The sequence below is a fragment of the Pipra filicauda genome, unplaced genomic scaffold, assembly GCF_003945595.2.
Source record: "Pipra filicauda isolate LSUMZ 115617 unplaced genomic scaffold, ASM394559v2 scaffold128_size5466820_pilon, whole genome shotgun sequence".
Lineage (NCBI taxonomy): Eukaryota > Metazoa > Chordata > Aves > Passeriformes > Pipridae > Pipra > Pipra filicauda.
Window position 1 is genome coordinate 2115716 of NW_024103751.1, and position 24200 is coordinate 2139915.

Sequence of the window (24200 nt, forward strand, 5' to 3'; positions counted from 1 at the left end):
AGCAGATTAGGAAACAAAAATGTCATCTGTTTGATATCTAATAGGTTCTGTCTTTACACTGCCATCAGCTAAGATACCTCATCCTGATGAATTGCTTTGTAAAGGTTTTGGGGAACTGCATTATACAGGTTTGACATATTTTTTCAATTAATGGCAGTGTAAGCCACAAAATAATAACACAATGCAGAAACACACTCAAACTCATATTCTATTACTTTAATAAATGAATATTCATAAACACCTCTCTTGAGAAATTAATCATTTGGAAGAAATCTCTCAGAATAATGTGTAAAAATGACACTTGACCAATTTATTAAATAGTTTAGTGAGGCTATCATTTTCAAAACTCTTAGTTAACTGCTTATTTTATCCTGAATAGCCTAAGACCTGAGCTCTGCATTAGCATTCAACAGCAAAGCATGAGAAGTGCTAGGCATCTGTAAACAAAAGATTAAAATGCATGGATGCCTTACATGGTAGACTAAATGGATGCAATTATCACAGGATTATAGAAAGATGAGGCATTCAAAATCATCAGCACTAGCTGATGAAAAGCAAATGAGAGCTGTGTAAGCGGAAAACTGTGATATCTCCTTCAATGAAGATTTCTAATAAAATCTAGGGCTCGGTTTTAAGCCCCTTGGCATGACAGCCATGTTAAATTCACCCATTCTCCTAAGGAAAAGTTGTGCTTTTAATGATTGCATATTTCACATGAATAGATAATTATTTAAATATTATATATGGTTTCCTTTAGTATGTAAGTACATTTAAAAACTACTACTATCACATTTATTTATATGTAATATAGTTACACGCAAAATCTACAAAATAATTGACAAGAAAACCTAATATAAAAATCCAAAGCCAATAGAATATTACTTGCATCATTAAGCGTCCCATAAAAAAAAAGGAAAAAAAGAAGAAAATGTAGCATAGGAATACTTTCTTCCTGTGAAGAATAATAGGGAGTGGGGTGGGGTGTTTGTTAGTTTTCAGAGCAGACTCATTGCAGTGTCTGGACACTATAGTTTCCTTTATGAGAAATTTTTGCTATTGACACATCTTAAAGTCCAGGAAGAATGTTCTTGCTGGATGGACTTTGTTACAATTGTTATTGCAGACACCAACAGACTGCAGAACAAATATCAACTCAGTTGTAAGAAAAAGGAAACACCAGCAGGAATGCACTGGAGCATAGTAATTATTGCTGTAGGTTCTCTCTGGGTGGCTCAATTATATGCAAGTAAGAATTTCAATTAAAATTACTACAAACTTGGAAGCAGTGAGGATTGCACACATATCCATTCTGAATGCTCTGGGTTTATGCCATGAGAATTGTTGGTATTGTTTTTTTTCAATTTAATTCAACCAGAGAAGTTGTAAAAATCATTAGCAATTATGTCGTTATCATGCCAAACTCATATTGTCTTCATTTTACTAGTAGCTGTGCTCACAATGTCTAGTAGTTTTTTTCACTATGCAAAAAATAAAAGAAAATTACTGTGCAGTTCATGTAGCCACTCATACTTAAGAGGAGAGCACATTAGGTAGTTTGTTCTGGTTCAGATATGTTTATTCAACTGGGGTGATCTAATCCCAAAATACTACAAATGGCAATGATTCTTTCCAGCAGAAAGAAAGTGAAATAGGACATAATTATTAGTTTAAGCAAGAATCAATATCAGTAATGTATGATTCCTAGATCTCTTGAGAAAATTGAAAAACCAAATCACTTCAGGTCCATGCTCTTAGGAATCCTGCTTACTTATATCTAAACACTTATCCAGCTATAAAATTCCTCAGTCTCAGGCAATGCAAGATTTCTCTTTTCTGTTATCTATGTCTGAAAACACCAGTAAAATGAAGCAGTTCAAGAAACACTGCCTTTTCCTTTTCAATCTGTCTGTGCAATTATTGTCTGAAATGAAACATGAAACTGAACTAGCTTTCCATATTTTAGAAACAAATGAGGAATCTGGCAACTAGAGAAGTATATGCTTTCGAATACTTGCTTAAAAAAATTTTCACTTGACTCTAAGCTGTAAAGCTTCAAACAAAACATTTTCTTTTCACTACAAACAAAGTGGCAGCGTTCAGAATTATAAAAAAAAAGAGCACTATATCGCCACAAATACTTTTCAAAAGATTCAACTTGATTTTTAGTTTTAGCCACAAAAAAATTAAGACAGACAGTAACGAAAGGATAAAGGCTAAAGAGACTGATTTTATTTCTAACTTGTTCATTTTCATATGCGAAATATCCCTGCTTCTGAATTTTAAAGAAAAAGACCAAAAATCAAATAGTTGCTGTTTTGATTCAGATACATTACTTAAGAGCACACCTTTCTGAATACATAAATTATACAGTGTACTTCCAACATACTGTGCTTTCAGCCATATTCAACTGCAACAATTCAGCCTTCAAGTTATATTCCCATGTAGAAATACACATGTAATTCATTTTAGTTTATCTTTAAACAAAAACAAAAAAAACCAAAACCAAAACCAACAAAAAACCCAAACAAACAAACAAAAAAACCCCCTAAAAATTTCATTAAACAATAAACAGAGAACAAAAGAATTAAGGAAAAACTTCTGGTACTTTATCCATGCTTCTTTGATTAAGGACTGACAGAATGGACCCACAACTTGCTGTAGCTCTTTTGGATATAACAGTGTAATTGATCCATCCAAGTTTAAATTGCTTTATATTATGACTGAATTTTTTTTTCCTTGTTATAAAGCAATTTCTTATACATACATCCTTGATGGCAGAGTGGCTTTAAATTTGAGAATAAATGAGAAAAAAGGTCATGCACAATAATGGTAGTGTTTTCTGTAAATGAAACAGTTGTAACATATTAGGCAATTCAGCAAAAATATTTTCACCTGACCACAAACCCTCTTTTCTTGCTGTTCTTTAAAACAAAACCAAAAATCAGTGGTTAAACTATTGCACTGATTTTTTTGACCTGAAAAAAATAAGGTTGATTTTTAATCAAATGAACAAATTTATTAAAAAATAATTCAAAGAGCTAAGTATTCCAATAATCTTGTGTTAATTGGGTGAAAATGCAAGCAGTATTATTGCAAGCATCAAACAACTTAACCCTATTTTGATTTTATGAAGTATTCTCAATCGATAAAAATGATGCTACTAACAATTTAACTAAACATATTTGCTTTTATGTCATGATTTAGTATATTGTAAAACTGCATGAGACATAACAAATTCCTATCTGGATTGCCCCTAGCAATATTTTAAATATATAGCACTAACTTTTACTGAATCTACATAGTCAAATAAAATATATGGATAAATATATGTTTAATTTAAATAAAAATACTAATTATCATATAAAATATATACCATCACATTACATTCTATGATTAGTTATATGCACCAATTATTTTATGTGCATTTTTATATCTTTTTAAAACTGGATGTCAAAGTTACATACAATAAATAAAAGTAAAATATTTGTTTGTGAGGCTTTTAATAATGACAGCACAGTAAACAGGTAGAGACACTTTTAAAGATACCCATGTATAAAGTTTTTCTGATCCTTTTACTTTAAATACAAAATATGACATTTATTATTACAGATAAAACTGCTTAAACGTCAGCAGTTATTAGACATGTCTGGAAAAAAAACAACAACCATTACCTAAATAGAAAATTACCTGTACCTCATTAAGAATCAAATTTTGTCTTTTACTTTTTTCTTTCCACATTGTTGTATTCAACTGACAAATTCATTAACTAATATTTTTATGATTCTTGACATTGTTTTTTTGCAAGAATGAAAGCCTACCTGTTTACCACTCTGTCTGTCATGATTTATAAACTATTTTAATCAATGACAACTTTCAGTCTCAACACATGCCATTTAACCTAATTGAACTACTACACAAATTTGTAAATCAGGAATTATTAACAGGGAAGTAGGGAAAAACTTACCTAATTGTCACTTACTACAGTAAAATAAATATTCAGGTGCATATTCTGAACCAACTTAGATGACAGTTGCAGCTTTTGTTTCATAATGGTCATGATGCCGGTAACATTCATAGAGGCCCAAATAAAAGGCCATATTTTTCACCATTGCTTCAAATACTAACTCAATAAACTCAGGAGAACATTGTATCCCATATGTGTTCACCTCATTGAAATATTTTTTTTCTACTTAACTGCATTCCATGTCGTTTGCTGGTGTACGTGTTCAAATGGACCTTAACTAATGTCTAGAGAAGTTGATGGAAATATTTTCCATGATCTTTGGTGATGTTGTAATAGACCTAGAGTCTGGGGTAAAATTTCTATGAATTGAACTATGGATTTATCTGATGCACAAAGAATTTACACAACAGACAGAGTAAACAGGTTAATGAAATGCACAGAACATGAAATAAAGTGACATTACACAGTACCACCTATGAGGTAGATTTACTGTTTTACTAAACTTGTCATAATCAGTAGGAATGTTATCATACTAAATATTAACCTGAGAAAATCACAATGCCTGCTATTTTCCTTCCACACTGATCAATTTTTTTCCTCAACGCTACTGCTCTCTGAACTAGGGAAAAGAGATAATGAAAGTTTCTGCAAAAACATATTCTGATTCTGACTAATATTAGTACTAGCATTTCATGTGAAGATGGAAAAAACCCTGAAAATTGCCTACGCACTACCGGGAAAGATTCTTTATAACTCTCTACCCTTTGCTTTACACATAAAGCATTACCTCAGATGCACTTGTATATCTAATCACTGTAGCTTTATTGCAAAGGACTCCCTTTTTTTATTTTAGCCTGAGAAAAGTTCCAGAGGTTAATTAACAATCTACAAAAATAAAACTAATTAAATTCTCTTTTCTGTTTTAAATATGCTATTTTCAATTTGATTTAATATTCCTTCTTTTTCTCCATTCTGAAAAAGGGTAAATAATAAAGTATAATTTATCTTCTCCACATAATTCTCTCTTCCCTGTAATTCCATCATTTCTCCTTTATCTTTCTATACTCTAATTAAAAACTTTTACTGTTTTAAAAAAGATTTATTTTATACAGTATAATTTGCATTCATTTTAGCCCAGACTAAGGAATAGTTGGATTTTTAATTCTAGTAAAACTGCACATATTTGAACTAAAGTTGCTATCTTTCTGTCATATGGTAACAAAAAAATAATGCTACTGTGTATTATGAATAGTATTATCTTTAAAAAATGCTATGTCTGTAAATAACTAGCAAATGCTCTGACATCCTGAAACCATGAAACATTACTCTCATTTCCAAAAAACAAAATGGATCTATTATTTCCCAATTTCTAGATGCTTTTATATATGTTTAAAAATTGAGTAATACATTGTTTATATCTGTCCAGAGAAGTATCTATTGTCTCCATTGCCTTCAGATTATTCCTGAATTAAAAATGACTCATTAAGCAACCCTAAAGTAATATTAAAAACAATACAATTTCCCTAAACTTACTATGTAAAATAACTTGGCTCCTTCCCACTGTGTTCACTGATCTGCTCCCAAAGCTAGACTGTCAAATCTATTGAAGAGTAATTTTAGCATGGATTTCCCTTTATATTCCCCAAAACACATCTTCAAGGTTTTGGTAAATCATAGAAACCGAACTCCTGATCTAGAATGTAGAAGTTATTGTCAAAGAAAATCAGCAAATCTGTCCCTGTTGATCTAAGAATATTCAAAGAATATGCTCAGTGTGCATTAGCAAAATGTTAGCAGTATCTTAGCTCAACATTTTGAAATAACACATGTTGATATTTAGCCTATGATCTACTACATGAAAAAAAAAACCACACCAACCTTCATGCTTCCAGAAAAAAATTATATATGTTACTCAAGAAATAACAGAAATATGTAAACTGTTAATCATATTAATCAATATTAATATGATTCACTTAATTTTGTCTGGAAAATGTTAGTCTTTGTTTTATTACTGTCACGTACTTCACCATATTTTGTAACGTTCCTAAACTGAAAGGATGGGCCGTGTTCTCAGAAACTCCTTTACACAAATACTTATCAAGCTAGCACATCTTCAAAAACTACATTTAGCCAGTCTTTCTATCTCAAGGAATCTCAACATCCTCTGTAGAAGACAGGAGGTGCACAAGCATTTCATTGATTTTTCATTTAATTATTTTTTAATAAAAACACCTACTAACCACTGTCTCTATAAGACTACTTTTAATTCTTAAACCTCATGATCTATATTTTTCCTTATCTCCAAATATGTTTTATAGGAAAAGTGGTCAGCAAGTGTTTGGCATAGTTTAGTACATCACTGTGTAATACCCTACTGGGACTTGCAAAGTTGCTCATACTGTTTGCTGCTGATGACTGGAGTGTTTGCAATAATAAGAAACTCATATGCACTACTAATTTGAAGATCTTGCCATCTTAGTACAAACAAAATTTTTACAATGGTTATTCTGTATCTATATATGAGATTGTAAATTAGTAATATACAACAGTGATACTTCATCCTATAATAGTAACATAAAGTAATAAGTTAATAATTATTTCTCTTTAAGAGAACAAAATGCAATATAAGAAAGAAGGGTAATTGAGAAATTCAAATGCTCCCTCTTTAAAAAGTATAGCATCTATTGATTTCCTAAACTCATTCAAGAGTTCGTCACAAGTTTGAGGGAAGAAGTAGAGTACTTCATAGGACTTCCTACAGGTACATAATAAAGTGTGAAATCATATTTTGCAATGTAAAAATATATCGACTCCTTTAAAAAAGTTGGTGTGAGCTCATTCTAAGGTTGTGCAACAAATCTGGCCTTTGCATTCAATATTGCAACAGACTTCTTGACAACAGACAGTGAGCATCACAGCAAAGGAGTTATCTAGTTTAGAGTAATACATACATTAAATGTCACTCATCGGAATGTCAGGAATAGACAAATTATTACACTAGGATCACTACATAATAAGATATCTGTTAATATAGGCACATCGGACCTGATTTTTACATACAGAATAAGCCATTAAAACATTTTCAAGAGTAGCATTATGTTTCCTTATGTGCTTAAAAGTTGCCAAAATAAAACAACTTTAAATAAAATCAGTAAATTACCAACTTCAATTATGTAATATGGGATTATGCAGAGTATTTATTTATAGTGAGTATTTTTTTGCATTCCTATGTCACTCAAACTAAAAATAAAAAGTTTTGTCATTATAAATTAAAACCTGGAGAACTGTTGTTTTGTGGTTTGTTTTAGGGGGTTTTGGTGCCTTTTTTTCTGTGTGATTGTTTTTTTTTCCAAAAAAAAAAAAGAAGCAAAATCCTTTATCTCTACATTGTTTACTATCAATACAAATATATATTGATAATTCTGTATTTAAAGTATTAGAATAAAATCTCGTCAAAACATTAAAATAAAAAGGAATAAATATCATTCTATGAACTGAGAAGGACTGAGACTTCAGCAATGCCATGCAATTGTCCATATATTTTATTTGTTAGTGCATTCCTCTTCAAAGTTTTGGCCCATGTTGAGCTCAGATAATGCCCAGATATGGTTCAAAGAGACAGGAAATTCTGGTAAGCATTGTGTTTGGGATAACTGGGATGACAGTACATTTAATCATATGAAACTTTCTGGCGCTTTGGGCCAGAAAGCAAGCCCTGGACCCCAGCCCTTGTCTTCAGGTCAACTATGCCACTATCAAAATCAGTATGAGCTTTCCCATTGACTGCTATAGGAACATGACAGGAGAATCATGTATTGTCTTATTTGACAGTTGATTACAAAATGTTTCATCCCTTCTAATTATATCATAACAATTCTCAACTGTACCAACAATTGTACAAATATTTCAGTTACTGGTAATGGAACACACAGGCTTTCTTCTGGAAAGACCATGGTAAAAGGAATTCAAACACATGACACTTTTTAAATTTGCAAGTACCTGCAACTGAACTACAAGGGTTTACTTCAGGGACTCTTCTGAATTCAAGCTCCACATCCCAATTGTGGATAAATACTTGAAGTTGTTTCGGGGGTTTTTTTGGTTGTTTGTTGTTTGGGTTTTTTTTGTAATCTCTAAACCTTTCTCTCACCTCCAAATAAAACCCCGAGGCCTGGATATGGACTACCTATAACATATTCAGCTTGATACTGATGAGATAGTTGTGCTTCTTTTGTTGACAGCACTGATAGTCAGGAACTGCCATCCTCACATGCTCACCACCTAGGTGCCTCTTTCATGGCTCTGTCGATGAGCTGGAATTTACCCCTCCAGCTCTCCAATTTGATAATACTCTGTTAGGGTAATAGGCTTATCAGTTCTTGCCTCAACACAAGATTTTTTCCAGATTATGTTTCAAAGAAACCGTGATTCTAGAAGTAGCATGTCTACAACGTAGTGACTAGATTAAAACTGTTTCCGGACATGTGCAGTAACACTCTTTTTTTACAGAAATAGACTGTGAATAGCCCTTTTTCTTTCTCTCTCTCTCTAGAAAGGACAGTTACACTAACTTTTTTTTTTTTTACCAAGGACCACTGACTTGACTTCATTCTGTATTTAACCCCATCACTTGACTAAAACATATTGCTTCTGGCAACACATGGCCTACCTGAATCTAGTCTATTATCTTCCCCCTGACCAGACTGCCAAAACAAATATTTGTGAGTTAAAGAACACCAGAGAGGCTCAGCTGCTACAACACCAATGTCTCAGAGAAAAAGGACCTACAGGTAACTCGTATGCTTCTGTAAAGGCAGTTACTGTGGGCTGCTATCCCATGCAACTGCACAGCTTTCCATCAAGTTTCAATATTTACAACCACATTCCTTTCCACACAGACTAATCTGAAACGCAGCCATTCTGATTTTCTTCTTTTTTTTGTTCTTCATCCACTGCTCTTCCCCAATAGAAAGACAAACTTGGAAGTGATTTTAATGTCACTGCCATAGGACAAACTGTGTAGTTATTCCACCACTGTCAATTGAATCTTATCCAGACTTCATGTGAAAATAGCCTTGAGGCCAAAATTAATACCCCTCTTTCAAAATCCTCCTTGAAGTTCACTTGCTCTGTAGTGTAGACCGCAAACTGAAATGTGCTCCTGCCTAGGTAGCTGATGAACTGTGACTGCTGAACCTAACTTCTTAAGAAATGTACTCATTTTTCACTTCATTTTCTTCACACCTCATAGGAATTTTCTTCCTATTTAACTGTTTAAATAATTTAACTGCTCATTCTGAACTGTTAATTCTTTAAAGCGAGCATTTGGTATTTGCTAAGTCACAACAAGAGAAGACCCTGCTTGGTGATGCTCTGAAAGCTGTCCTGTATTACAAGAAAGCCCAATTAAGCTTTCCATACCACCCAGAAATCTTCACTGCTTCACCTGTGGAGTCATTTAGATTTGTGCGTACAGGCACAACACTATGACTCTCATTCATACTGAAATTTGTTTTTGTGCAGGCATAAATAACTATGCAGTATAAAAAGCAGGATAATGAGGAAGGTGTTATGAACATTAAAAATCCCTGCCGACACGTAAGCTGGAGGCAGAAATGGGCTTCTAGCAGCAGCTGAAGAGAAAGATATGAAAAGTTCCTGTTATCCATTTTCCAAGTAACTTTATCTAATTACAGTTACATTTGAAGCAAGGTGAAAATTCCTTTCATTACAGTAAATGAAGGGCACACTGACCAGGATTTTGACATGATTAACTACTCACTCTACTCTAACATGTCCATTTAGAAGAAAAGGAGAGCAAGAGAAACAAAGTAAGAGAGAGAAGTGTGTGGAGGATAAATATGACTAATTAGAAGCCTTTTTCAGATATTTTTGCAACTAGACATCAACTTTGCCATGCTCTGTGACCACAGCAAAGCAGTACAATGCATAAAATTCTGCTGCCTGCTTCCATTTTTCTTCTGGATAGGGCTCATTGGTTACATTGTGTCAGCCACAAAACCAGAAAATTTTCTAAGTAGTGGAATTCTTTCAAAGGAACTTATCTGAACCTGCATTATGCTATAAACCTTTCTGGTTTTTGCTTCAAAATATCTACCAAGAAAATTGCTCCAGAACGTTAATTAATTGCTGTAATATGTCACCGTTAGTGGAAAACTGCTTTATATCCCTTTTGATGATGCTTGGTACAGAAACACTGTACCTTTACTTCTACTAACCAAATAAGTTAAAAGAAAATAACTATCCTATTCTCTGTAAAGCTAAAGCCATTTCTCATAGGAAAGGACAAGAACTTTACATATCTCGGAGAATGGAAAGAAACTGTATAACCCCCTTCTGCTATCTACCACTTCACTCTTTACCACATAAAATTTTTCCGTGCAGTAAAGAGGCAATTGAGATTGGGTGTTTTGCTATCTTTAGTCTGGTGAAATTATATGAATGATGTCATCAAGCTGAAGTAATGTTGTCCTCATGGTTCTTTCTCACAGCTAGAAGCTACCTGTTGTAAAGTCTTTAGGAAAATCCTAATTGGCAAGTGCAGGTGCCACACATCTAATGGCCACACAAAACAAACAGTATAATGAGAGCAATGTGCCAAAAATTTTATTTAATAAAAAATACTTCAATTTGAACTCCTCTCTGATGTGCTGGAAGAATAACTAATGACAAACATTTTGATATTTTAAACAGTTACTATTTTCTAATAAAATCATCTATATCCCTTAGCTGATGTGGTATTTCTAACTATGATGCTCAAAATTTTCAATATTGTCAAATAATTTTCCTGTAAGAATGATACCTTTGTTGCTAAAGATCAACCTTCTGATAATACTATAATAAATTTAAAACAAAACAAGCAAACAGAAAAAACAAACAAACAAAACCAACCAACCAAAAACCAAAACCAAACAACAAAAATGCACTCATTTTATTCCTAAGTCTGAAAGTGCGTGATGAGCTTTATACTAAAGCAATTCCACTATCATCAGAGTTTACACAGAGTGATTTCCATACATAAAACATAAATGCTTGAAGGACACACTACTGATTTTGTTTCACCATCAAAACCAGTTACCATACTTATTTTTTCAGGATGACTTCTGATCAAGTCTTGTCATTGCTTAAATAACACACTCTCTAGTGAGTTACAGACTGAAGGTTTGCGTAAGCCAGGTAAACTTCTGGAAAGAGCTAAATCGGAAAGATAAGCAGGAGATATAATTCTCATATGTCTGACTACAGAAACTTGTAGGGAACAATATTATTTTTCTCCAGATAGTGAACAACACTTAAAGTTAAGAAATATTCCCACTTTATTTCCTTGGTTCTTATATGCCTCTGGTTTAAAGTATAGTGTTTAACCATGACCCAGGTCTAATAGTCTTTTCCTTCAAGGAAAAAATTATCTTTCAAAGAGGTAAGGTTTATTTGGTTTTAGAGTTTTGTTTTTCTGTTTCATTTTTCCTTTAATTTAGTTCTACTTACATGTCTATTTACTTTTCTTTTTCAGAATATAATGGATAATAATGATAGAGAGATAGAGAAATTTAGAAAATTCAGTTTTAGCTAAATTTGTAAAAATTTAGTTATTTCCAATTCCAAAGTCAGAAGCTCATGTGTATTTTAAAAACCCAAAACAAACAAAAACAGAAAAACCCACCCTATATTCTAACAGACACATTACACCACTCCAAGAAATTGGACATTTGACTATTTAGTTATAAATACCTAAAAGTAGCCTAGAATTTTATCTGCATTATTAACATTACATACAACACAAGGTCTATTTTAGAGAATAAAAGAGTAAAATTCATAAAATACTTTTGTTACCCAAGTTTTCTTATCCTTCAAGAAATTGTGAAACAAGAATTCAATGGAGAACTCTCAAATACTATTCTACAGAAACTGCTATTTCATTCCACTGAACATCTGTTGTTAGAATTTTCTACAAAGTTAATAGCCATCATATCATATATTGGCTTTGCTTCCAATGGTTTATGTCTCCTTAATTTAGATGATATGAAGGAATTCATCACATATGGGTCCACATATCTAGCAAATAAATAATGATAATTTTTATATATTTTGCTCATTTAGCATAAAAACTGCCTTTCAATCCTTACAGTCATTTTTGTTCAATATTATTTTATGTTTCTGGGCCTCCAGAAGAAGGGTAAATAGTAATCATGACTGCTAACATTCAATTTTGCACCTTATCCCTATAATCCCTACTTTTTTTCTCAAGGAAATCTTTCACTGTTAAGTCAAGTATTCCAAGCAGGATGTATGTGTGAAATGACTCAAATAAATAAAAAGCTTCCTACAGCAGCTTTTCCATTTTGACATTGGGGAGAAAAAAAGCACAAACAAAACAAAACAAACAAACAAAAAAAAAAACCCTCAGCAATTCAGCTGCCGTTTGAACTCATGTTTTAATGTACTAGGCACTCTGTAAATTCAGTCACTGATGCTAATGGAAAAGGAGTCATCAGCTAACTTGCACATTTTCAAATTGTATCCAATAATTAACAAAATCTTTTGATAATGCTGTGGTACGTTGGATTTTTGATTGTATTCCCATTCCGCCAGATCCTTGTGTTTTGTTCTTTGGGTTGGAGGACTTCATGGTTTGCATATCTCATGAGAAAACTGCATTATGGTGAGAGTTAAAGTTTCCTTCTCCCTACTAATACGATGCGTGTCAGAGTAAAACACACGAAGTAAACCAAACTTAAAGTAAATAAACCTTCTGTCCCCAAACTCCTAAAACATAAGAGGCACTGTTCTTTCTCTAAAGCATCATTTTAGCTTTGAAACATTCAGCTTTATATGTAGAGGAACCCTTCTCTTTAGGCACATTTAATATTATTCCATGCTATCACTTGCTAAATAAATGTACAAAGTGCCAAGGCTAGACTTGTGTTTTCTTTTCTTGCCACATATAGAGGAAGAAACTTTTTTGATAGGACAAAATTAAATGATTCAATATCAAAAAAGAATGTTTGGTACTTTTTCTGGAGATTCAACATTTTTTTCAAGTCATCTACTTCATAAAAGCAATTCAATATTCTTCTCATGTACTATTTGTGCTGGTGATTAGCAAGGGCTGCTAAAAATAAGGATGAACCTCTGCATATGTTATCATAGTGTAAGGAATCTTTCAAAACTAAATAAAATTTTTCCTCAGACCGTTTTTTTAGGAGCAAGGACTGTTTGCTAATGGATGTTAACACAGTACATAGAAATTAACAAATCACTGTCCACGGTAGATATGAAACACTATTTTGTGTGGTGTTATAGAACTCTTGACAAAACAGTTGTCAGATATTGACTCATTTAGAGAATTTTTTTATCCAAGACATTTAAAAACACAAAATTAGGTAGATGAGATCTACTTTGCTTTTAGTTAAAACCAATTAGATAAAGACAATAGCAAATTTCTAATGAGGAATGTCATTGTTTTGACTGCAGAGATACTTTCAAAAGCTAATTTCATAGTATGTACATTTAAAATATTTTAACTTGCTCCTATAGTGTGCAAAAAAAAGTGTCACAGAAAGCTGGTCATGTAAATTCAAACATGAGTGCGTAAAAGAAATCAAAATACATGTGACATATCTTCCAGCATCACCCAGTTTGTTCTAAAGATGAAGGGAATGCAAATACAACTGCCATAGGCAGTTAGAAATCTTGATTTAGATAAACAGTGAATGGCATTCAGGTATATATCTACCAATGAACTCTGTGAAACAGAATGAATTAAACAGAACAATTCTAGTCAGTAAAAAAATCAAAATAACAGAAGTTCAGTGAGTAAAGTTATTCCAGAAGTTGTTCACTGATAAAAACTTAGGAAATTTTACTATTAAAGATGGTTTATGCAGCTGAATCCTCTCCAAAAGCTTTAGTGAAGACTCTTGGGATCCTAAGATGCAAGGTAATGTTGAGATTCAAAAGGATATATAGGATCCTGACATGTTTGGGCTGTGAAATATTCAGTGTAACATGTAAACAAGTAACTGAAATAAAGAGAAATCACAAAATGAAAAATAGCTCAATATGAGTTTGAAACAACTTTCCATATATATCCCTCAGATTCTGTAAGAGACTGCATTACAGTGTTCCATCAAAATGGACAGGGAATAGATGTTTTAAAGTATGTAACACTTGCATATAGAAAACCATAAAAGTAAAGTCAGAGTGGATACAGAATGAATGAGCTGTCCAGCCAACTGGAGATAATTATCTATCTATAGTTATCTAAATTTTAATTCTTGTCTTTGGAATCACATGCTTAAGTAAGTGAGAATGAAGAGATTGAGTTGCTGGTAGTAAGAGACACCAAATTCCTTAAGGATGAGTAGATTTACGATTCAGTTCAGCCCTGCAAAATACCTAGGTTCTTGGAGAAGTAGTGATGAATTGAAGAACCTTGTGATGGCTTTCAGAATAATGAGGAAAAAAGTAACAGAGAGGATGAAAAGAATTTTTAGGCCACCTTCAATTTCACACAATATAAGGACACTACTATACTCTTAATTAAAAAAAGAAATAAAATTCCAATTTCAGTAATCTATAAAGGAACAAGAATTAACATAAAACATGCTGATGAAGCAAGTGGTACAAACAAATGCATATTATAAGATGCTTCCCTTGAGGCAGAAGCCACCAGAACTACTGTTTTCCTAGAATGCCCACCCCACCCCAACATCTTACCTCTGCAGTTTGGCTAGATCAGCAGAGACAAAAAAAAAATCAATTTCTTGGTGGAGGAATCCAGAATTGATTGTCTTCAAGTGAACACATTTTTCTTCAACATGCATATGGAGATATAGCCAATAAGGGGGTACTCTATCTTCTGTTGCACTGCAAAGGCATCTGATTATGATTTTTTCAGTCAGCCTCAGTTAAGTCATTTAAGTTGTTTTGCTGGCAGTAGTTTCTTTGTAGTTTTGATGCATGGTAAGTAGTATCTGGGATCTACCACCAATATAGAAAGGATTTAGTGAACTGGGGGGTTCCCCCTAAAATCTGAAGTGGATGTTTATGCTAAAAAGATTAAAAGATAAGTTTTCTCATTATGATCTCTAATAGTATTATAATAGAGGTTATCATGTAGATGTTGGGTCTGTATGTAGATTTGTAGCCCTCTTGAAAGTCTTGGCTCTCTGAACAGCTGAAGGAGATTCAAAGCATTCAGAACTTATTCAAGCAAATCCTGAGGGGTTAGGATGAGGAGTCCCTACAGAGTTGTTTATTTATAAACTGTAGACCTTACAAACTGATATTGAACCCAGATAAATCTTTTCTGGAGGTAATCAGAGAAGGTAATCATTTTTCCAAGTGTCAAAATGCAAACTGAGAGATTGTTGCTTATCTCTTTGCTATGCATGTCCTTCTTTTAGCCACATATCCTCATCTACAACACTCGGACTATATAGCACTGATTGTAATCTGTATCAAAACTTCTCAAAATAACTACAGAACTTATATGATGGCCAAAAGAAAGAATTATATTTGCAGTATGTTTTGCATTTTTTACATAGAAAAAAAGATGGATGACCATCAGATCTGTGTGCCAGCCACAAAAAATTAGACTTAAATGGTGTTAGAGATTATGAAAATTTATGCTAGTGTAAATAGTATACAGTGCAGTAAACTGTTTAACCAGTTTAAGCTGTCATCCACATTTTGGGAAAAGTGATACTCAAAAATACCTGAACATTATTTGAAATACCATGGACAAGTGTTGCCTACAAAGTTTCCAGTTACAGCTGTCCAGGCAAGATGACTGTACAATTTCCTTGTTATAATACTTAGAAGGAAAAGTGAAAAACATGCTTAATAATTTGCTCATGGTGCAAAAAAAATAAGATATAAGATATAATTGAGTTATCGTCTTTGTATTATCTTATTTATCGAAACTTCATTTGAATGATGGAAATCTAAAATTAAAATTTCCCAGGTCTCATGTAAAGGAGAAGATATTTAGTTCAGCAAGTAATCTTTTTAGAATATTCTCACACAACTCTAGGATTTCTTGGTATAGCTACACAAATACATCAGTTAACAAAAATGCTAAAAAAGCTACGAAAGAGAGAGAAAAATTCTTGTCATGCAATGTGCCTAGTTCAGTTGACAAAAAAATTCAAGTGTTCCAGAGGCTGGCACAGTTGCTTTCTGCTTACGATAAAGATGATCTCAAGCATTAACAAGGACTTGTTTTTCAACCATAAAAAATTATCTGAAAAGAAGACAATTATATGGAATATTTTGGAATCAATCAACCGAGGGTCATAAACTGCAACTTGGTTTAAAAGAAATAAAATGTTCTGATTTTGAAATAATTGTTATGGAATAATTTTTGAAAGTGTGATATTTTTGGCATGCTTTTATCCTTGTCTATTTACACAGCATTTTATAGGAGAGTGACAATATCCCCACTTGCATTACAGCCGAGGTAAAATTAAATCTTTGTGTTACAATTGAGGCGAAACTGTTTTAATACTGTAAGACCATAAAAGAAGCAGATTTCAGGGTTGACATCTGGATTGCCCTACTGGATGATGAATTTATTCCTGCAAACACCTCATAGCATATGCTGTAGTTCTCTAGGGAGACCTCAGGTGATATAATTCTCATAGGAAGAATGCTTGTTAAGAATAAATATGCTAACTTCCAACTTGAATAAATATCAACATAGTAATATAGGAATGAGAGCTCCACAGTAACTGGAAAAGTAGTTTTATCTCGTTTCTTTCTATCAAGATAGTTTTCAAGAAGTAGCTTGAAAATCAATCAGACAAGCTCAAGGACAGAAATCAGCGGATCAAGAAATATAAAATAAAAATGAAGACTAATGAGATGTAAAAGAATATGCATGCACTCCAGAGAGAGATAATGTTCAGGCGTCTGTTCAAGTTTGAAGCAGCAGGCTATTCCTAAGCTTCTTCACAGAGAAAAGCCTAAGATAAATGTTCAGTTACCAACACATTAGATTTTGCAGAGACCAAAATTAGGAAACGTCTGTTTCATGTACACAGACTAATGAAAAAGAAGGAACAATATGTGTCTATGAAGTTGATATACAACACTGTAAGAAAACAGCATGTTGCTTTGAAATGAAACTATGGTTTATACTGACAGAAATAAAAAGAAATTCCAGTATTTGAGATTTCTTATTATACAGATCAGAAAATGTTTTGTACTTGACGGAACTCCAAAAAGGACTTGGCAAAATTTACTGCAGTATTATTTTTCCTTCTAATCACATGTAAACTGTGAATTTAACTGGTATTCCAAATCAAAGAAACAAGTAAAGGCAGAGGCGTAGCAGGAAGGTATTGGAACATAACAAGATTTCAGATGACACAAGACAGTGCTAGCAGACACCCAAACACACTGCTATCTGGCATCAGAAACAGATCTATTGCTGTTGTCACAAGAGAAAAAAATGTTATATGAATTTCTCAGTTCACAGAAAATTAATAGGCTTAGTGTCATGCAGACTGGGTTTATCTATCAGTCACCAGCCTGTATAACAAAGAGAGGAACTTTTAGAGACTAACTACCACAACTACTAAGATTCAACAATTGAAACAAACAAGATTAAGAGGTTTTTATATCTGTGGAGAAACCACAGCCTACTATAACTCCCACAAAGAATGACAATTAAAGTAAACACTGTGTACAACACATATAGGGTCTTCCTACCCGCAATGCAAAATTTACACTTTCATAAGTAGAACCATCTTTTTGGGAGGAACTACAAGAGGAAAATGAAATAGAAAAACTCTCCAGCTAACACATAAATCTCTCCTAGCTTTTCGTCTTGTAGAATATGAAAAGATTACAGCTCTTTATATCTGGTTCTCAAAACAGAAGGAAAATCCAATGCTCTTTCAAATAAAGAAAAAGACTGATAAAGATTGATATTCCATTTCTCCCCTTTTATGCCTAGTATTTTACTCTATGGCAGTCTTTTCGGCAATTCCTTCTTAAAGATTCTCAAACCTTTTAGAAATTTCTTCACCTTTCCCTAAATATGACCATACTGCTAATTACTGAGTGAAAACCAGGTAGCACAATGGTATTTTCCATTTTCAATGTACCAACCTCTTACACTCCAACATTGTTTAGAAGACATGGTGAAACATTAAAATCACAAAACACTTGACAAAAAAATGGGAGGTTTAAACTTAAAAATAAATATTCTATACTGAATACTCTGGTGAGCTGTAATTATAAAACATCATATTGTAAAAGACATACTAAGTACTGCTCCAAACATAGGTACACCTTATGAAATACATAGTAATTATTGTGAAACACCGGTAGTTAAACATTCATTATGAAAGGATTGTTATGAAATAGAAATCTTCTTAATAAGACATTCTAGGTGGAAGCTATTAATTTAGTGGCATACAGTCCAACAGTTTCACAACACCAGGACTGAAAAATACATCAGCTGTGCAATACCTAACATATAATGTGTGCTGAAAATACATACCACTATCTGCAAAGTCCTCTTCACTACCACACTTCAAAGTATCTCCCTTTACATGACAGATACATTTTGTGAATTGTATTTGCAAAAAACTCTTTTACTTTTGAATAACATTCTTCTCTCTGTTTAGTATTCAGCAGGAGATTTAATTTTTAACTTAGACCTGCTTCCCTATATGAGGGATAGTGTTGAAAAATGCTATCACATACTATTAAGTCATTCTGCATTATTAATAAAATCTGTAGATTGTCTTACATAATCCTACATCTTTTATTTCTAAATGTGTTATCAATATTTGATTGTACAAGTTAAGAATTATTGAAAATCTCTAGATCTGAAGGCTAATATAAATTTAGGTGTAAAAAAGGTATCTTATACAACTTTACAAAAGACCAAACCTCTGCTCAGTATAAAACATATTTCGTATTGCTTTACAATAATGTTTCCTATTATGAGGAATTTATGGTGCTGTCTAGAGAAACAAGTGAAAAAAAATTTCAGCAGTATTGCCTACTATCTAGTGCTTCTGTGTAAAAATAAACATTATTTCCAGTTCTGCTAGAGAACTCAAGTGGTTGAATTGCTTAATTAAAAAAAAAAAAGGGCTTCAAGACAATCTATTTTTCCTAAAAAATATGTCAAGACACATTTTCAAAGCACAAGTAAGAACTCAGCCATACAACTCCTACTAACATTAGTGGGAGCTGTCTGTCAAAAGCGCTGTGCATCATGCTGAATATGTACTTCAGTAATAACAGTAGGGTTAAAACTTTTGGACATACACATAAATATTTTACATGAGGCATTTCACAAGATAAATTGTGATTTACACTCAACTGTGCTCGACTGTGCTTTCAGAGATCTGTATCACAGGAACACCTCAGAAATGAGTGTACTCTCTGGTTATATAGTCCACTAAAATCTACTGTTCTTTCAAGAAACTTTCATCATAAGTCTTGCTCTTTAAAGCAGACTTTTGAAGAAGGCACACAGCAAAGTTATTCATTACACATTATGTTTCAGTGTTATCTATATTACTTTAACAGCTCATGTACTTCATGCACAGGTGCTAAATTACTTTTAAACTGGTTTCTGAAAATATTGCTTCTCCCTAGTAGAGGAATGATACAACTTCTCTAAAATGAAACAGAGAGTATCAAAGACAGATGGAGAATCCTGATACTAACTACAGCACAATATAAAAAAGAAAAACATGAAGATTCTACTGTGAACCACAGAATGAAACCATAGGAATCTCAGGACTGAAGTGAGATTGCATTATCAACTCAAACAAAAAGACCCCACCATATTAAGAAATAAAAGACATTATAGTTTGATTATACATTTGATTAAAAAAAAGTTACAAGTGATTACTAGGAAAAATCTGCAAAAGAGGTTAATTTATAACCCCAGGAATAGCTGATTTACTATTCTGATTGGTTTTATTTTGTTGTCACAACAAAAGCCAAAGTTACATGTAAGACTACTTCTGCGAGCATCTGGACTCAGACTTAATAAATTAACAAGGAAAAATTTTTTTTTCTGCTTGGCTGTGTTGAAGAAAATAGATAAAAAAGGGCTATATAAAATCAATTTATAATTTAATAATTAATGTATTCAGCTCCTTAATTTCAAAATCTCAACTAAGCTTCCAAATATATTCCACTCTGAGACTTTAAATTCTGTGAGGTATCTCAGGGATAGCATATAATTAAAAAAAACCCCAAACCCAAAAACTGACTACTGTTACCCTACTTCTAAGATATTAATCTACATAAACTGTTTTGTATAGAGGTAGAGGCCCAGTTTGGACATCTAGAATTAACATGGGCAACTAAGTACTCAGTTTGAGATTAAGCACCATAGCATAAAAAGAAATTGGGCTAACAAAATAAATCATGTCAACTATGTTTCTAAACACAAACATATTGGGAAAAGATATTTTGAAAACTTTCTAGTGTTTCTAAATTTGTTAATAAAAGAAGAAAGCTAGCTAGCATACTCAGGACTTAGTGACATAAACTGGAGACTTAGTATGGCAGTGGAGAATATTAATAGTGAGAACCCTCATCATTAATTATTCTTCTGTACATCATGAAGTTTAAATATAAGAGTATGAAAGAAAATTTTTGTGACTTTTGACAATTATTAGTAAGAAAAAAATGGTAACAATTGCCAAAAAAATCACAAAAGTTGACATGTTACCTGGCTATGACAAAGAGCACACAACTGACACCCAAGTAAGCCAGCAGAATATACATCCAGATATCAGGGGAGAGAGGATTCAGGAAGGAGAAGACGCCCGGGTTTGTACCATTGGGCTTGCGGTACAAAATACTTATTCCAAGAGTCATAAAGGGCTTGGAAAAGTCGATGACCTTCTCACGAACATAGGTAATTGCCAAGGGTGCAACTGCAAGGTCAGCTTTCTGTTAACAGAAATACAAAAAGAGAAACAGGCCATAAGTCAGAAGAAACAGGTTGAAGCAGACAATCAAATTATGCAAAACACAAACTGTATATGGAGGAGGTTTGTTCTTGTACTACGTAGCCTGAAATTTAAAACTCTCTTTTCCCTGTGAGTAAGGAAACAGATTTATTCTACCTCCTTTTTCCTAAACTGACATAGCAGTATTTAGAGAAAATTAAAAGCACTATCAGAGGGATAGAAAGGAAGGAAATTGTTGCATCTTGCAGAAAATGTGGACATACATTACCACATATTTTAAAACTTTTTAAAATGTACATTTCAACATATGTCTTCTCTTGTCACTGCTTCACTGTGCATTTTAGAAGCCAATATATTTGTGAAGCAGATGTGAATATGCTTGTATAAGTGTAGGGAAAAAGCCAGGAGGCAGTTCTTCCTATTTTAGCATAAAAGAATTGCTACAAAATGAAGAGCATTTTAAAATTGAAAGTGCTACACCTGAAAGGCTGGTGAGTAAGTTCTAACAAAGTAGAACTGTTCTTACTAGTTTACGGAAATCACTACAAAACTTATAGATAGCTATTAATCAGTTGGAGCATTTAAAACTAAATCACATAATAGAATGCATTTTGTCAATTTCCATTTAATTTTAGTTATTATGGCAATAATTCATGGATTAGTGAATAATCTATACCATTTTTTTAATCAAAATTTAATGGAAATCATAGTGACAAGAAACCTACAGCATCTACTACTCTGTCAACAGCTCTTGAAATATCCTGTGTATGTGTGTATGTGTGTGTGCATGTGCACATATGAAAAGAGAAAGTTCAGAGTGAGAAATTGTACAATACGAGACTTGGAAAGCAGTAAACTAAGAATTTTTTGTAAACTATATGTAAATATAGATATGTAATGACAGAAATTATATGGCTACCATGGAAAACTCTTGCCCAAGTAATGTATCTCTGTAACATAGCTGCAAATAACACCATTTTCAGAATGCCTGTTCTAAGCCAAGATACAGAGATTTTATTCCCAATAATATAAATTTATACATTTGTGTATTTTTTGCTCAGTTGATATTGTGTATACTGTGTAATCCTCAAAATCCCACACAATGTTGTAGCATTTCAGTGTTTCCTTTATTTTTGTTGTCTTACCTTACACAAAGTTCTGCTATGGTCTATTGATGTTATGAGCATTTATGCAGTTAGATCTACTGTAGTTAGTTACAATGTAAAACACTGTTGGCACTGTTCATTTAAGTTGGCAAGGGTTTACTGGTCAAAAAAATTATATGCACTTCATTTCCATTGGTGTTAAGAATCTAGAGGTATTAATCAAACCAGTAAGGCTTTATTCCACAGTGGATGACTTTTTATAGACTGTGTATTATTGATGATATTTCAGCTGGTGCAGAAAAAAAAACCGGTAAAGTAAGAAACTTAAATTAATTTGCATTAAAGTCATCAATCAATATGTAGAAATTTGCAAAACATAACAAACTATGTGAAGCAAATAGCAGATCCTAAGAGTCTGAAGCCAATTCACTAGAAACTGTCAGCAGATGCAGCTGGACAAAGACAGCGAAAACAGATCTTTTGGAAGGCTATTGGCAGTTATGAATTTTGGTTTTATATCTTTAACAGAATCTTAGTGAGTAACAAATCATTTCTTTTCAAAAATACTACAGGAAATCCAACCTTTGGTCATTGGAAACAAAACATATACAACTGAATATAAGTTATAGCTATCTCTAATGGAGCCAAGTTACAGATGAAATTAGAAAAATAACTGATCAAGAAATAATATGTCTCATATGACAGAACAGGACAATCAGATATCCCAGCTTGAGACCACAGATACAAAATTTATGCACATAACTTGACATCTCAAGATTATCTTCTGAGCTTTAGTAATTTAGTTTCAATATTCTTGAACTAGAATATTACTGTAAGAAGAAAAATTAAGCATCTGACAAAAAGAAAATCCAGAATCTTTACTACCTGAGGAAAAATAGCTGCTAGAAATACTGTATTAAAAACGTAATGTTGCCACATGTAACCACTTTTGTTAATATATATTATGTCTGAAATACTCAATTCTCCTGGTAATTGTTTCATTCTGAAAGCAACACTACTTGAAAGTAAGAGAAATCAGGAGCCGTTTCCAGAAGTGCAGTACCAGGGTCTCCTACACTTATCTACAACAAAAAATACAAGAGAATTCTCTGTTGTTTATTTCTCAGTATGAATTGGAGAGGAACGGTGTAAAATTAGGATTTTATCAATCTACATTTAAGAACATTAACAAATTAGTACATTCTAAAATGGCTTTCTGATAAGTTCCATTTCAAAGAATATTGATCTCACTTGGCAATGATTGATGATTCCATTTTTTAGAATGAACGTATGCATGTTTCTATTCTTCAGAGAAAAAAAAAGGTTTATCTATCTGAAAACAAAATCTTAAATAGTACATATTCTTGACCTTAGAGTTCTTGAAATAAAAGCCGTTTTATGATAGCATCCAAGGACTAGTATTAACTAGTATAAACTAGATGCTACAGAGAAAAATTCTGTGCCAACTAAAGGTTACAACAGCAAGTAGAAACAAGTAAGTCTGATGAAAACATTCCAACACAAAGTCCTGAGCAAAATGAAAGTGTTGTACAGCCATACTATGTGCTGAAGGACTGCACTGCAGACGATAATTTGTGGTTGTGCATCTTTTCCCTTCCCACACTGCAACCCCCCCTCTTTGAACTCAGGACCTTCTGATAAGCCTTGACCAAACTAGCTGAAGGGTGAAGCTTCCACTGGTCATAAAGTGTCCCTTGGCAGCACTAGGACCTCTTGCATGGTACAACTGGGAACAATGGACCATAACAGCTGCCTGACCAAGGCAGGGACAAAGGATAAGCATTTATCTTCACAGCCATATAAAGCCTCTCTGTTTTACTACTGTTTGCAGTTGTGAGATGTGCATTTGTTAACAAACAAATCAAGGTATCCCTGATTTATTTTCTGCTACAGAAGTGCCTATAGCAGGTTAAAACCATCCTCCTTTGCTTCTTCATTTACATTTTACTTCCAAGCAGCTTGTTGACTATTTTACATAAAGTAGTATTCAAAGAATAAAAGGGAGGACATTTTTTCATTTTTACAAGGCTGAAATTTAGTACATAACCTCTAAGAGGACAGATTTTAAAATTACACTGAATTCAATCTATGCATACAGTTACAAATAACTTCAGCAAGAAATCTGCAAGT

General features: G+C 33.0%; 1 protein-coding gene across 8 annotated transcripts in view; it reads right to left on the reverse strand.

Annotated features, from left to right (window-relative positions):
- GRIK2 (glutamate ionotropic receptor kainate type subunit 2) overlaps nt 1-24200 on the reverse strand; it is a 366123-nt gene that overhangs the window by 110941 nt on the left and 230982 nt on the right. For 7 of the 8 annotated variants that reach the window (XM_027731507.2, XM_027731497.2, XM_027731487.2 and 4 more), the window contains one exon: nt 20700-20923. The exons of the other annotated variant lie outside the window; for it this stretch is intronic. In XM_027731507.2, the coding sequence (XP_027587308.1) occupies nt 20700-20923 (224 nt within the window). The remainder of the gene's footprint in view (nt 1-20699; nt 20924-24200) is intronic. 8 annotated transcript variants of the gene reach the window in all.